The 15611-nt window shown below is 38.7% G+C and overlaps 1 protein-coding gene across 1 annotated transcript; it reads right to left on the reverse strand.

The window, feature by feature from the left end:
* Positions 1-8075: 8075 nt before the first annotated feature.
* LOC133408518 (potassium voltage-gated channel subfamily A member 10) lies at positions 8076-13827 on the reverse strand. Its single transcript, XM_061687516.1, has 3 exons — positions 13677-13827; positions 11949-12064; positions 8076-9725 (listed from the first exon to the last, which is right to left on the reverse strand). Exons 1-3 carry the CDS (start codon positions 13825-13827, stop codon positions 8076-8078), a joined length of 1917 nt encoding a protein of 638 aa, XP_061543500.1.
* Between the last annotated feature and the right edge of the window lie 1784 nt (positions 13828-15611).

Genomic DNA, 15611 nt, shown 5'->3' on the forward strand with positions numbered 1-15611 from the left:
GCCGCCTCTGTGCTCCACTTCCTCACCTGAACTCGCTTGATGTCACCACCTACGTTGGTCCAGGGGGCGGGGCATGTAAACTCCTCCTTCACCTGCACCAACCAGGCTTCATTACTGTATTAGGCAACCTTTCCATGATTGGCCCCTGGCTGTCTCTCTCCATAAACGCAACACCTGGCTGACCCACTTTCTATTCTTTCTTTTATAATCTGTTCATCCATTGATCCGTTCCAGCCCCCCCCCCCACCCCCCCAAAAAACAACAACAACAACATTTAAACGATTTTTAATGCAAAAAAAATAGCACTCCACATAATATAATAACATAAATAAATAGAATGTAAAGAATTTTAATATTTGCGCATCATGAGTTATCGTGATATCGATGCTGGTTTCGTTAGCCTGTCTGTGGCAGTTCCTGTTACGTATGTGTTAACATTAAGCTAGCAGACTTTCGGGCGTGTGCTGTGAATTGGTTAAATACACTAGATGTAATTCTTTGTGTTATGCTTAATTTTACAGTTAACTTCAACTGGGAGTGGCAATAAACAGCACTTGGTCGCTTTTTTTGAAGAAGAAGAATCGTTCACGATCAGCCAAACCGCTGCTCGTCTTAGAGTTCGCTGCCACCATCAAGTGTTTCGAAACGCAAATGTTTTGCCCGCAACTCACGACAAAAGACTCAGCCGAGCTACGGTTCATATCTCGAAACGCTCGTAAATGGGGTCACTTGTAAGTCGAGGCACCACTGTGCTTAAATTAGCCAGCGGTAGCTTTGCGCATATATCGTTAATTCACAGTCTGGGCTCAAAAGGGTCAACGGAGTCTCCAGACGTCTCCAGTGACAGCACAAAGAGTGTCCTTGAAACTAAGTCATCTTCGCCCTATATGTCCTTCCAGGCTGATTTCCAGGAAGTGCAGCCATTTATCCCGAAGTTGCCGCCCCTCTCTGTTTGCAATGAGCTCATCACACTTAGTGAGTCAGCAGCTGTCCCGATTGTTTACACAATTCTGTACATGCAGAAACCAACACACCATTCACTTTTGTTTTCATTTGTATTTTTTATCCTATTTAGGAATGTTGAGTATCTCTCGAGGTGGACTTTATATTTATGACTCTACTGCTACTTTGTCACAATCATAAAGTTATGACAGCAAGTCATGGTTGTTGCACCCTACACGCAGCAAAATGTGTTAAATTAACATTTCTATATATTTTTAAGAACTATATATGAATGTGGTCAAGTGACTTGAGGGGTTTGTACTGTCCAGTTAACCAGCATGTAGTACCACACGTTGCCAGAGGATGGCACGCTAATAACACATCTTTCACACAATTATTCTGATAATGCTTAAATACAAATCGAAATACAATTATTATTATTATTATTATTATTAAATAATCATGAAATAAATGCAAAAAAACAAAACTACTAAATCCCAATGCATTATTAATATTATAACTATTATTACACAAGATTATAACATAAATTTTACTTCTTCCCTCTTCAATTTGTTTATTGTTTTGTTTAGTACTGCGTGTTTGAAATAAATTGTCGATCAATCAATTAAATGACCTCCCAATCACAATAAATAATATATGAGCATAACCATAGAAATATACAAAATATTTTAATTAGCAGTTCAGACTATTGTTCAAATTTATGATGACCAATTGAGATAAGAAGATGGGTTTATTATAATATATATATATAAGTTATTATAATATATTCACAAATCTCATTAATAAAAATGTAAAAATACATAATATTGGATGGGAGAATTTTTTTTTTTCAAATCTTCCAGCCAGTCAGTTTAATCATTGATTTGTAAGATAGGCTTACCTTTGTGGAGTTTTAACAATTTAACTTTAGCTGACTCAACGTTGTCTGAGAAATAAAATCCTTTTATAACGGACTGAATGGTCTTTATCACCTCATTCGAGCTCAAAGAGGCGTCTATGAGTCAGCCTCCTACAACAACTCCGCTAACTTTCTCCTTTATTTGTACTTTTCACCCTCCCCGGGATTTTGACGTAAAAGTATTGTATTAAAAAATAAAAATCAACACTGTACAAGAAGATACACGAGACATCAAACAGTTCCATTTGCTAGATGAGTTGGGGCACTTACCCACTTGCCCTTATTGAAATTAGATAGTAGAGTCGTTAGCTGCTAGCTCGATAGCCGCTCTGTTGAACTTCGACTGTACACCAAATCTGAAGAATTAAATTTTTTGGTGCTTTGTATGAAGTATAAAATATGTATCAGAAGCAAAACAAATATTTGCTTGCAACAGTGCCATCTGCTGAATCTGGTGGGGCAACTTGTCACTTGCCCCAAACGTACATGAGTCGACTGCGAACATGTGCTAACTAGATAGCTAAACTTGGCTAGCAGCTAACGTCAGCAGTGGGCTGCACTATTTGCAAGGGCAAGTGGGGAGATGCCCTACCACATCCAGCAGATGGCACTGTTGCGAGCAAAGCTTGTTGCCCTTAATTCAAATCGACAGCGATATCAACCCCTAATGTTAGCTGCTAGCTAGATAGCCATTGATATCAGCTCTACAAAAATCTTCCCAAACTTATTCTATTATTGCTCTGTATTCAATATAAAATATGTACAGTGAACCTGTGCGTATTTGCGCACAAATTTGCATTTTTTTCTATGAAATCTATCCTCACCTATTTGATGGGGAAAAAAACACCTACTCGTTTTGGTGTATTTTTTGTTTACATTCTTTAATGCCCTAAGATGCCACACGATGGCGCCAAAGTCATAACTAATAGGAAAGCAGTCATTGGTGCCAAGGAAGTATGTTGAACTTCTACATCTTGACGATTAAGGATTTTTGTATGTCAAGTAGGAGCTAAGTACCAAGTAAATAACTAAGCTGAGTAACAGCTCCGTTTTTTTTGCGGAAGTTACTGAGAATCTATTTGCTGCGTGTGTTTTTGCTCTGCTGAAATCACTTTTAAGCCATTTATCTTTAAGGATAATGTTGTAATTAATTCAAAATTCTATTTAAAGTATTTTGGGATCATAGTTTACAGTTTCAAACTAAAAATATAGGCAATTATAAACATTTTTAGAAGGGGCGTCAGTTATTTGCATTTTTTTCCACTGCTTGTGGCAGACAAAAACCAACAAAAAAAAACAGCTTTTCTCTCTACGGTGCCATCTGCTGTTTCTGGTGGGGCACCTCCCCCCTTGCCCCTAATGTAAATCGGCAACTTTTTTTAAACCAGTTTTTCAGAAGCTAGTTCACATTTTGTGTTTAAAAAAATGTATTCTTCAATTGAGTCCAAAGGCTAATGCCAAACACGTCCTAGTCAGCAAAGTCAGGGCGCTGAATCTTGCCGGAGTATGCCACCGATCAATAAGACACGGCGGTGCGAAGCTGCTCGTGTTGTGATCAAGGTCAGTCCAACCGTCAGCGCATCCTGACGACAGTCTGAATGCAAATGTTGAACTTTGACGCCTGTTTTACATTCAGCTCATAAGCAAACAGTCTGCTGAGTAAGCAGGAATCCGACACGCTGATATGCAACTTGCCCGTCCATTGTTTCCAAGGAGGGGCGTGGCTTGTCCAGTCATGCGACGGTGCTATATTTAGACCGTGGTGTAAAACTGATATGCAATGTATGTACTTTTCTAATACTGCAATTTTGGAGAATTTGAAAGATATTAACACAAAAACACAATAACATTGAAAAATAGTACAAGCTATCAGACAAAAAAGTGAAAAAATACTACTGAAAAAAAGTACTATTTAGTAAAAGTAGTATAAAAAAAATGGAAGACTACTGGATGAAAAATAGAAAAATATTACACAAAGATTTTTTAAATTTTAGATTTAAAAAAATAACTTACTAGAAAAATTGCTTATATTTTTCAACCCAAAAAACTTACTATAAAAATATTAGTCAAAATATTCGAGAATAATTGAAAATATTCAACACAAGCTTGAAACATGAAATAAATGAAAGTAAAAAAAGACAAAATTAAAAATAATGAATGAACAAATATTTAAAACACATGACAAAATGCACACATATAATATAAAATAATACAAAAATTCCACACAAATGTAGAAACATAAAATTCAAATATATTACATGACAAATAACCAAATAGTAGAAAAAAAATACTGAAATTGTAACCATTCCAAATTACATTAGATGAAAACTACAAACAGATTTATTGAAAAGTACAAAATTATTAGATGAAAAATATGCAAATATTATAACACACAAAATGTTTTTGTTAAAATGCACAAAATAATAATACAATGCAAAGTATTGCAACCCAAAAAATAGAAACAAAATATGAAAAATAACATTATGACAGTAATCTCCCCCCCCCCCAAAAAAAAACAAATATATATATAAACTATTGCACAAAAATATTAGATAAAAAATCCTCACAAATAACATATTTTTAGATAGTGGTGTAAAACTGCTGTGTCACATTTCACATTTCTGCTGACCTTTGAATGGAGTCCTCCGGATTCCTTTGGTGTAATATCTGATGAATTATAAATGACAGCAGCATCACATCGGCGTCGACCTTGTGAGAGTCACCTGTGTGTGTGTGTGCGTGTGTGTGCGTGTACTTGCCTGCCTGATGCCCGTCATTCAGTCAGTGATCCACCAGCCGCACAAGGACGCAATGATTTTTGTTCTCTGCAAATGATGCTTTTATTCATCTGCTTACTCACTTTGCCGTTTTACTGGGAGAGTCCGTGCGCCCGTCTATATATTGGCAAAAAAACCTAAAATATTTATTAAATGATTAAAAATAGAAAATATGAGAAAAAAGAAACCGTAATCAACAACAATATTGTGATGGAATACAAAAATATTTGAAAATAAGATTAAATATTAGGTACAAATAAAGCATATTACATGAAAAAAAGAAAATGTTAAATAAATTACAAACTTATGACAAAAAATATAAAACATATTTGAAAATAATAACAATTATTTATCAAAAGCACAAAGCTTTGTTAGAAATATACAAAAAACAGTAAAGGGAAAAAAACACAGGAGTATTAGATAATGAATATATATATATATATATATATATATTAGAAATTTTATAAAAAATATTAGATGAAAATAAATGTCAGCGTAAAAGTATTTATGTATATATATGTAATTAAAAATGCAATAAAATATTTGAAAAAAATAAATTAAACCCACAAACCTTACTTTAAAAATATAAGAATAATGACAAAATAATTTTTAAAAAAATGTTTAAAAATAACACAAAATTTTATATATTTGTTTTATAAAAAATACTAGTGTTATGGAAATGTATAACATTTAGCTGGAAAATGAACAAATATTACAAAAACTATGACAAAATACAACAAAATAATACAAATTATAAGATAAAGTAATATTAAATTATTATAGATTTTTTTTGTCATGCAAATATACCAAAATATTAGACAAAAACAACTACATACAAAAATTGTAAACTATCAGACATGAACATTTAGAATAGACAAATATATATATATATATATATATATATATATATATATATATAGCGAGAGAGAGAGAGATTTTGTTGTCAATATATCAATATTTATATTATATATATATATATACATATATATATATATCTATATATATATATATAGATATATATATATATTGATATATTTATATTACAATTACAAATACAAATACAAATATTGATATATTTATATGAAAAATAATCTATAATAGACAGTGGAGTGGACTGTGAGCTGCTTGCCCTTGTTTTAATATATTAGTTATCACCCAAATAATGAGCGGTTGACTCCAGACAGTTAATAGCATGCATGTTTAATGGAAGGCACTACTTACAGAATAAATAAAACGTCACTCACTCATTCATTCATTATAACTGAGAGCTAAAGTGTGCCAACTCCATTTTTTTGTTGCTGTTGTTGTTGTCATTTTGAAGTTACGTGCATAAATGCATAGAGAAAAGGCATATCTTTCAAATGAATCCTGGTCTAAATCAAGGTTTAGTTCCAATTCTTGCACTTCTGCTGGTTCATCGGTGCCAAAATGTTTTTTTTGCACTCGCCTGCAAAATGACAAACATGGAGTTAGCCCGCTCTAGCTGTCAGTGGCTCAAGTGTACTCGGCAAGAATAAGTGCTTCTTCCAAGCATAAAGTGCTGAGTAGCCAAGTCACTAAATGATGCTGCCTTTACATCTTATTGCCTCCCATTTCATTATTGCTGTGTTCCTGGGGTCAAACAGGGGTCCCCTATGCCCACATCAACATTATTGCATACAGTACATTTATTGCAAGATTACATTCATGGCCGTTGCTATATAAACTCCATTTATATGTGTCATGGAGTCACATTATCATGATTAAAATGCGGCATGCACGTCTAACAGTCTCATTTGATTATCACTAGACCATTAAAATGCTTATAATTAGCTACATTCGTTATGTCAAACCTTAGTAGTAGCCTCATTTCTGCATGCCATGCTATATAAATAATACATTGTTTATTTCGTTTAAAGTGTGCAAAGTGAATTGTGTTCTGCCCCCCCTCTGCCCACCCACCCACCTTCCTTTTATCCAAAGTATAAATCTTACAGTATGTCACACGGTGATGATAAATGTGCTTTCCTGAGCGTCACAAAGTGCGTATGTGGAGATTATCATTCAGCGCAATCGTTCAACAAGCTCTTCAAATTGTACTTTAAAAATGTTCTATTGCGTAATTATGCTTAATTGGCAAGAAAACATCAAATGTGGATGCATGTTTTTGTTTTTTTGTCCCATTAGCATTTGATTGATATTTTACTAAAACTTGCAAACTATACAGGATATCATATATCATTTTACAACAACAATTGAAGATGTCTCGCACAGCGTGGACATGTCCCAGCATCCTTGAAAGCCTCTCGTAGATTTAGCTGAATACGATAAGGTGGAGCTTCACATGCGACTAATGATTTTTTTGGTTGTTGTTTTAGTAACGGAGGAGGGGACTGTTGGGGAGGTCGTCACAAGGACAGGCTGGAGAGGACACGGGTCACTTCATTAGGTACACCCCTATGACTGAACATTATGCCTATACAAAGAGAACAAAGAGAACATTTACAATACTACAACTGTTCACAATGATTTAAAATAGATGCATCATTTGCATTGTAAATCTTTATTTTTTTCATTATATAATAGTTGGACCAATGGTCAATCCAGAATTGGAGGACATTTTTTGTCCAAGTTTTAAATCAGCTTTTTTTTTGTTTTGTTTTGTTAGGATTTTCTCAATGTCTTCCTTGTGATTGTTAAAACGTTTAATTTTGTCACAGACATTTTATATACTGTAGTCGTAATTATGCTCTGAAGCTGTCTCTCAACATATAGGCAACCCTGCTACTAAAACCTTTTTTAGCCATCTAGAGGAAAAAAAAAATAAAAAAAGTAAGCTACATGACTGAGCAGAAATTACATCATCAAGCTAAATGCTCAGTCTAATTCAAATAAACGTTTACTTTCCTTATGTAATTGTAAAGGATAAACGATTGATTCAGCAATATTTTTTCCGAAATATATGTTTTTCAGGGAACTGGGTATCTGTTGTGGTATACAAAGCAAAATACAAAATATATGATACGATAAATAAAAATCGTCTACAATGTGTACTGTTCATGGTTGGGCTGGACAAAAGAAATTATTTGATGGTTTATTTTCTTTTTTCCTTTAAAAAAAATAGCAAAAAAAAAAAAAAAGATAAAATAAGCGTCTGATTTTCCAAAACCCTGTTGCCAAAATTTTCCTCCAATTCTGGAATGACAAAAAAATTTTTTTTTTAGGGGGGCGTCAATTACTTGTGGGTTTCATTATTCACGGTAGGGCTTGTCCCCAATTCTGCGCTAGTAGCCCAGCAATATGTCAAATGAACAGATGGAATTTACATTTGTTAAAATGGTCCCTCTTGTGCTGACTTGTGCATATTTCACTTTGTCCAAAAGAAGACAACTTAGGTAAAGGCTTGAAAGTGTCATCATGCTGCAGCAGTACAAAAATGATCGGAGGAAAATGTTGCTTTACGAGTTGAAGCCATTCTTCTCGACGCTCCAGGTGCTTTTGTCGAAGGACGCCGCGCTGCCGTACTTGTCGGCCAGCGTGCTCTTCTGCGCCTCGGTGGCGGCGTCGATCATCCGCTTCTCCTCCTGCTCGGTCTCTCGGTGGTAGAAGTAGTTGAAGTTGGACACGATGACGGGCACGGGCAGCGCGATGGTCAGCACGCCGGCGATGGCGCACAGGGTTCCCACCATCTTGCCGCCTATGGTGCTGGGGCACATGTCTCCATAGCCCACCGTGGTCATGGTGACCACCGCCCACCAGAATCCGTCCGGGATGCTGACGAACTGCGTCTGGGGCTCGTCGACTTCGGCGAAGAAGATGGCGCTAGAGAAGAGGATGACGCCGATGAAGAGGAAGAAGATAAGCAGGCCCAGCTCTCGCATGCTGGCCTTCAGGGTCTGCCCCAGGATCTGGAGCCCCTTGGAGTGGCGCGACAGCTTGAAGATGCGGAACACTCTCACCAGGCGGATGATCCTCAGGATGGCGAGTGACATGTTTTGGCTGGAGTTGGTATCATCGTCGGGAGTGGTTGCCAGCTCCGTGCCCAGCGTGACAAAGTACGGGATGATGGACACGATGTCGATGATGTTCATGATGTTGTTGAAGAAGTCGCTCTTACTGGGACACACGGCAAAGCGGACTCCTGCCTCAAAGCAGAACCAGATTATGCAAATGGTTTCTACGATAAAGAAAGGGTCCGTGAGGTAGGCTAGGATGTCTTTGGGGGCAGGGTGAGGACTTGAACCTCCGCTGGTCCCGTTAACAACATGAGCCGCATCGGGAGTGAAATCGCTACCCTCCCTGAACTCCGGTAACGTTTCCAGACAAAAGATAAAGATGGAGATGACGATGACAAACACCGAGACTAGAGCAACGGATTTGGCGGCACTGGAGCTCTCAGGATACTCGAACAGGAGCCAGAACTGTCTCTGGAGCTCGTTGGTGGGCAACAAGACCTCGGGCTCTTTGATGAACCCTTCGTCTTCGCGGAACTGCTCCATGGCCTCGTGGCCCAGCTGATAGAAGACGATCTCACTGGCGAAGACATCTAATGGGACGTTGGCTGGCCTGCGGACCCTCCCGCCAGATTGGTAAAAGTACAGGACGCCGTCAAAAGAAGGGCGGTTACGGTCGAAGAAATACTCGTTCTTCATGGGGTCGAAGTGGCGCATTCGTTTGACGGGGTCACCCAGTAGAGTCTCCGGGAACCGGTTAAGCGTGCTCAGCTGCGTCTCGAACATTAGCCCCGAGACATTGATGACCACCTTATGGTCTCGGTTCTCCACGCCGATCTTCTCAAACAAGTCCTCATTGTCGTAGCAGTCCCTCGGCATCCTGCTGAAGACGCCTTCAGAACCCGACTCGCCGCTCACCAGGAGCTTTAGATTGGAGATCAGGCTGCAGCTACTGGAAGTGGCTTTGGATGGCGTGGAAGGGGACGGACCCTCACGGCGGGACCAGCGAGGGGACAGACGCGGGGACGGCAGGCGGCGGGGTGAGGGCTCGGGATCCTGGGCCTCCGACGTGGGCGACGTCGGGTAGCCCGAGTCGCTGGGGTCGCCCAAGTTGATGCCCACATCGTCCACGTTTTCGAAGTTAACCAGAGGAACCTAGATAGAGATACCGCACGAAGTAACAACAAATACAAACGCAGCATTGAGGAGGAATGAAAATAAATTTAAATCTAATCAAAGAGAGAAGAAAAATAACGATGTTGTATGTGGTAAGCAATACATACTGTATGGATTTGCATATATTTTTTTAAATTGGGGTCCATACACTGATATTCCCTGAAAATCACCTATTTTATCTGTTGTTGTGCTGAAGCCAAATCAATAAAAGTAGTGCTTTGATGGCATGTGGGGGAATCTTTGTTGTTCATGGATAATGTTTTTGCGTCTGCATTTGAGATGTTCTGTTTTGTTGGTGGTCCTTGAATGCACCTGGTCAGAGGTCAAACTGAAATCTTGTCTTATGCCGCTACGAATAGCTTGTGTGTCACAATTTGGCTGTATTCCGCGAAAATCCGTTATTTTGTGTAAATGCTGAAAGGTGAGTTTAATGACTTAATACCGTTAGTGTAAAGTGCAAGCGCGCATGCCCATGGGTGATGTCACGTTAGCTTGTGGTAGCGTGTTATTTAGCCTAGTAAACTAGCTAACACTATTCATGATTCCATATGTAAAGGTGGATTGTTTCTGTTGAATAATCTAACTACTGAATACAGTCGTTTATGTAACATGGGCCCGTGATTGCGTACATGCTAAATGCATGGTGTTGATGCTTTATTATCCTATCCGTTTGAATTGCTTTGCCGCCATCTTGTGGCATCTATAGGCCAAACAATGATTAGTATCAATTACAGATTTCTGCAATTTCATTCAGGTCTCGGTCCTTATTTGCTGTAATATTTGTGCAAACCTCCATCGCTGTCCGTCTCTTCGGCCGTCAGGAATGCAGGTGGGGATCCCGCGTGGACCTTGGTCCTGCTGGCTGGCATCCAGGCAGCTTCAGTCTTCTGCGTAACCTGAACGGAGAGAAGTTTTTGTTGTTGTCCTATTTTGTTAGCATCAGCACACAACTCGCCATCTGATACCTGCAAATGTTCCAACTTGAGATCATGACAGAAGTGAAACCTCGGCAGGTTTGCCCGGGAAACTGCTTACACTGAATGAATGCGTGTGTGTGCGCGTGAGTGTGTGTGTGATCAGGTGTTACAATATTACTGCATAGAACATTGCAGATACTTCATCAGGTACACCTGCGCCTGTAATCCAATGACATCCAATACAAAATGTTGCCTTGTCAAAACTTTACACTGTTTGGATTCAACCGGTAAACCAACTTAATTTGTTCCTTGTTCTTATATGTAGTTTTATAATTTAAAATATTTTTTCCGAGTTGTTTTTTTTTTTTTTTTTTTTTTTTTTAGCCATTGCTCAACATTTTTCTTCATGTTTTCTTGACGAACAGAACAATCCATTCATGTTTATATCATTACCTAATGTACAACAACAATATCGAAACACTATCTAAACTGCACTTTGGTCATTTTCCCCCTGTTTTATTTTTGTAAATTTTCTTTGCATATCCTCGTTATTTCTTTGCTCTGTGTCACTCATCTATGATTGGAAAGTTTGCAGGGCTAAAAAAGCCTTACGTGGGGGGATAAGGTAAAAATGTTTTTAAAACAGCTGAAAAAATATAACACAAAATATATAGCTACATATAAAATAAATGAATAAACACATCTTTAATAATATATAAAATAATAAAACATTTAATTAAATAAAAAGAAAACACAGACAAATATATGAGTACTGTTAAGAAAAAAAAAAGTAAATTAAGATTTGAAAAATATATGACACGCACAAATACATGGTGATAAATAACAACAAAAACAATATGAAAAAACAGCCTCACAGTGGTGCACATAACCACATTTTGAAGTACATTTGAGTTTTTAAAATAAAATAAAAAAATCATTGTTTACTGACTCAACCCTGTAGGATGAATTTTTATACATTTTATTGGCCCTGGAAAAGACAAACAATGGTAGGAGTCATTCAGGTCAAGGTTATCGACAAAGGTTGAATGGAGGCAACTGGACTCGTTTTGTTGAAGACTTTTTTTTTTTTGCATTGCAGCACAGGCACAAATATTCAGGAGCGAGACATAAGATAATAAAGAAATGCCGATTGTGCAATGTCAGCCAAAAACAAAAAACCCAAACTTTGCATCTGCTCGTGAGCTGACATTGAACAATGACCCCATGACCTTCAGCATCACACAAACAAATCAAAACAATCTGAAAGGATGACCCACTCACTTACTGTCTCGGCAGGAGTGCTCTCCACTTCTTCTTCTTTTTCCACTTCTACCCTCCTAGCTCGCCCGCACTCCCCCTCAAGAGCGTCCCTACCAAAGCTGCCATTGGGTAATTGAACACCTGATAGGAAACGAGAGCTGCCACATGCACACAAATACAAAACAACACGCACACACACACACTCGTGCAAGGTTTGAAATACTGAGGGAGGGATGGTGGGATGAGGGGTAGAGGTGGGGGGGGGGGCACGGTGGGGGGTCACCTGGAATGTCCCCCCCCCCGAGCATCAGCTCAGTGATAGGAGATTTAACGCCTGACGTGGTGTGAAGGAAGACTCACCCCTCCTCCCACTTTTTTTTTTTTTAACCGCTTTGCTTTTTTTGTCCTTCCCGCAGAGTAAGCATGCACACACGCTAGGATCGTCCAATCCGGCGTCACCTTGGGGATTAGACTGCATTGTGCACCCGCCCCAACCCACCAATACAGTACAATACCTGACAGAGCACCTGCGCACATGCACACATCTGTCTACCCGTCTCACGCTAGGTAAAAGCATTTCAAAGGACTATTGATTTATTATTATTATTATTATTTTAATTTAAATCTCACATGTGTGAGGAACACCCTCACTTGAGTGCCGTAAACATGTGCCACTTTTAAGGGGAAATAACTCCTTCATTGACCTTGTCAAAAGTGCGAGGCATACATTTGGAGCAAGTAGGAGTCTATCAATGCACCATCCACACTTATTATTGTAATCTTTTTACAGGGATTAAAAAAAAAACTATACAATCATTTAAAATAATGAATAAGACAAGATTTAAAAGAATCAAATTTTGCATAATTTGAATAGATGAAAATGGGTTGCGCTAAAGGTTTTACGAAGATATTTAAACATTCAGCAAATAAATAAATACATACGTATGTATAATGGATATAGGAATGTTGCAAGATCTTTTTTAAAATTCGAATTATAATTGTAAAAATAATTTTCAAAAACGTCTATTTAGAACTTTTTGTGCCTAAAGGTTCTACCCCAAAACCACAACGAAGTGCACCTAATTCACCTAATGACATTTTATCCACAGCCGATGTACTGTCATCATCTTTAGTTTAGGTTAGTTCAGTATAATGTAGGTTGCTTTAAAGAAAAGAAACAAACTGGGATTAGAGAACCCAAAAAAAAAAAGTTTAGTGCAATAGTGGTCTAAGTCCAAGCGTCCAAAATCTGTCAATATTTCATGTGAGATGACCGATTGATAAGTAGCATTCAGTTTTAATGTACTAACATGCAGATGTACTGAAACCCAAGCTAAAGCACGACTTGCTTTCTGAGTCTTGCATCAATGTCTGAACTTCGTTGCCTGGGATTTTGGCCCAGTGTTGCGCTGATGAATCTGGAAGAGTGTTGAACGCAATAGTGGACTTCCTCTATGTATCAAAATTGGAACTGACTCTCGATTTAGATTAGTATTCATCTCAAAGATAAGCCTTTCCTCTATTTATTTGTGCGCTTAACTTAAAAATGACAACACTAACGTTAGCCCATTCTAGTTCTCAGTGGCTCAGTTAAGAACAGATTAAATTAACAGCTCCAAGTATTCCAGTGGTGAATAAAACATTGAATTCCAGCAGCGACTTGACCTTGAAAACTTTCCAACTAAAGTTCCTCGTTGACGTTTTACCAGCAGGGCGGCCAATTTGGAAGCAAAAGGCGAGACTCTAATGTTACCCGCTTCCAAGCAAAGTGCTTGTGTGCTGCCGTGGTGCTGCGGGTCGCCCCCGCTTTCCTGTAACACTGCGGTGCGAGCGGCACCGCTGCAGCCTGCACGGAGCACGTCAAGGTCGCCCACCCCCCCTTCTCCCACCCACAAAAAGCTCATCTTAAGTCTTTACAGTCGAGCGTTGGCTATCCGTCATATTAGGCCGTCGCCTCCAGGGCGGGGAAGGGGGGGGGGGGGGGGGGGGGTCTCATTGTGTGCATCCATGAGTGTAAACTTCACAACGTATGCATAGACCAGGGAGGCTCAAGTGCATGCAAGGTTAGGGCAGGACAAACATGCGCATACACAAGCAGGGATGTGTTTCCCATTTGTTTGAGTTCTACAAACTAGTACAATTATCCATCCTTACAAACCAAACTTTCCACTCAGAGTGTCAGGTTAAAATCATCAGCACATTGATACTACTGATATTGGTGCTTTTGTTGCTGCCAAAATTGTCACCACTATTGATATTTGTTCATTTTTGGGGCGAGATGTTTTGCGAATTTAATAGTAACACAATAGTGTGTTAATGCACGATGTAATATTATAACAAAATGTGTCAACGATACCAACCGTATCACGATACAGGTCGAAATTGCCAGGACAGCAAGAGTTTGGATATTGGTGCTTTTCGTGTTCGACTGTGTGTGCCAACGTTATCAGCAGTATCACGATACAGGTCAAAATTGTTAGCACATCGATACTATGTTGATGCAATACAATGACACTGCAATATCTTACCAACGATATTAACTGTATCACGATACAGGTCAAAACCGATATTGGTGCTTTACTGTTTTGACTTTTGGAGCATATTTTCCAAGTTTTATGACCACTGAACTAATGCTTGTGATTTACAATCCAATATTCTTCATATTTTTCCAGGTATACCACCAGTATCACGTATAAATAGTATAAATAGTCTGGATAGCAACACTATTGATATTGGCAATTTTCTAGTTTTTGTTTTTGTTTTTGGAGTTCTATGTTCATGTGTAGGTCCAAGACAACAATACTATACAATAGATATTTTCTATTCAAAGGTTGGTGATTTTTATTGCTGCAATAATTTGTCAATGACGATACAGGTCAAATATATTTTTGGTATTAGCACTTTTCTCATTCGACTGTGGGAGCATATTTTCCATGTTCCACAACCACCAAACACGCAGTAATAACTCACAATGCAATACTACAAAATTTGCCATGGATACCACCAGTATCACAATACAGGTCAATGCAGTAACATGGCGGTCACTCGCATCGCAGTTAACGACGGCCAAGGTGGCGACACGACGGCGGGAGCGCGGATGAATCGATGGCGAGTGATTTCTGTCGGTAAAAGTGAGCGGGGCTGTGGTAAACGGCTCAAGCATGAGCTCCGCCGTAGCATCCCGTGGGAGTCGTGACTGAGACGTCCCCTTCCTCTGCCTGTCATTCAACGCTGCACTTCATCCAGCAAACGCTCAACACCTCCCCCTGCTGCTGAACCTTCGAACCTCAACCTGCTAACAGTCGATGTTGACGAAGCAATTTTCCCATCAGCACGCTCGTGTCTGTGTGAAGAGGAACACACGCTTGCAAAACACCAGTCTCTACTGACATTGTAAATGACAGAAAAGAAGTGATAATAATAATAATAAAAAAATAAAATGAAAATAATAAAAATAATATTAATCATAATCAGCAAGGATCACGTGTATGGCAAGCTGTTTGAGCATTTATTCGATACCATTGATATCCAGACAATTCGGCACACAAGTACAGCCGTAAAGTTTTTCCATTACTGCCTTACATTACGGTATGACATTTTTGCACACTAAAAGGACGACTTCGGCCGACTAGTATGATAATTGCATGTTACTAGAAAGGTAAAACTACTACTGGGCATTTTGGATCTG

The sequence above is a fragment of the Phycodurus eques genome, chromosome 10 (genome assembly GCF_024500275.1).
Source record: "Phycodurus eques isolate BA_2022a chromosome 10, UOR_Pequ_1.1, whole genome shotgun sequence".
Classification (NCBI taxonomy): Eukaryota; Metazoa; Chordata; class Actinopteri; order Syngnathiformes; family Syngnathidae; genus Phycodurus; species Phycodurus eques.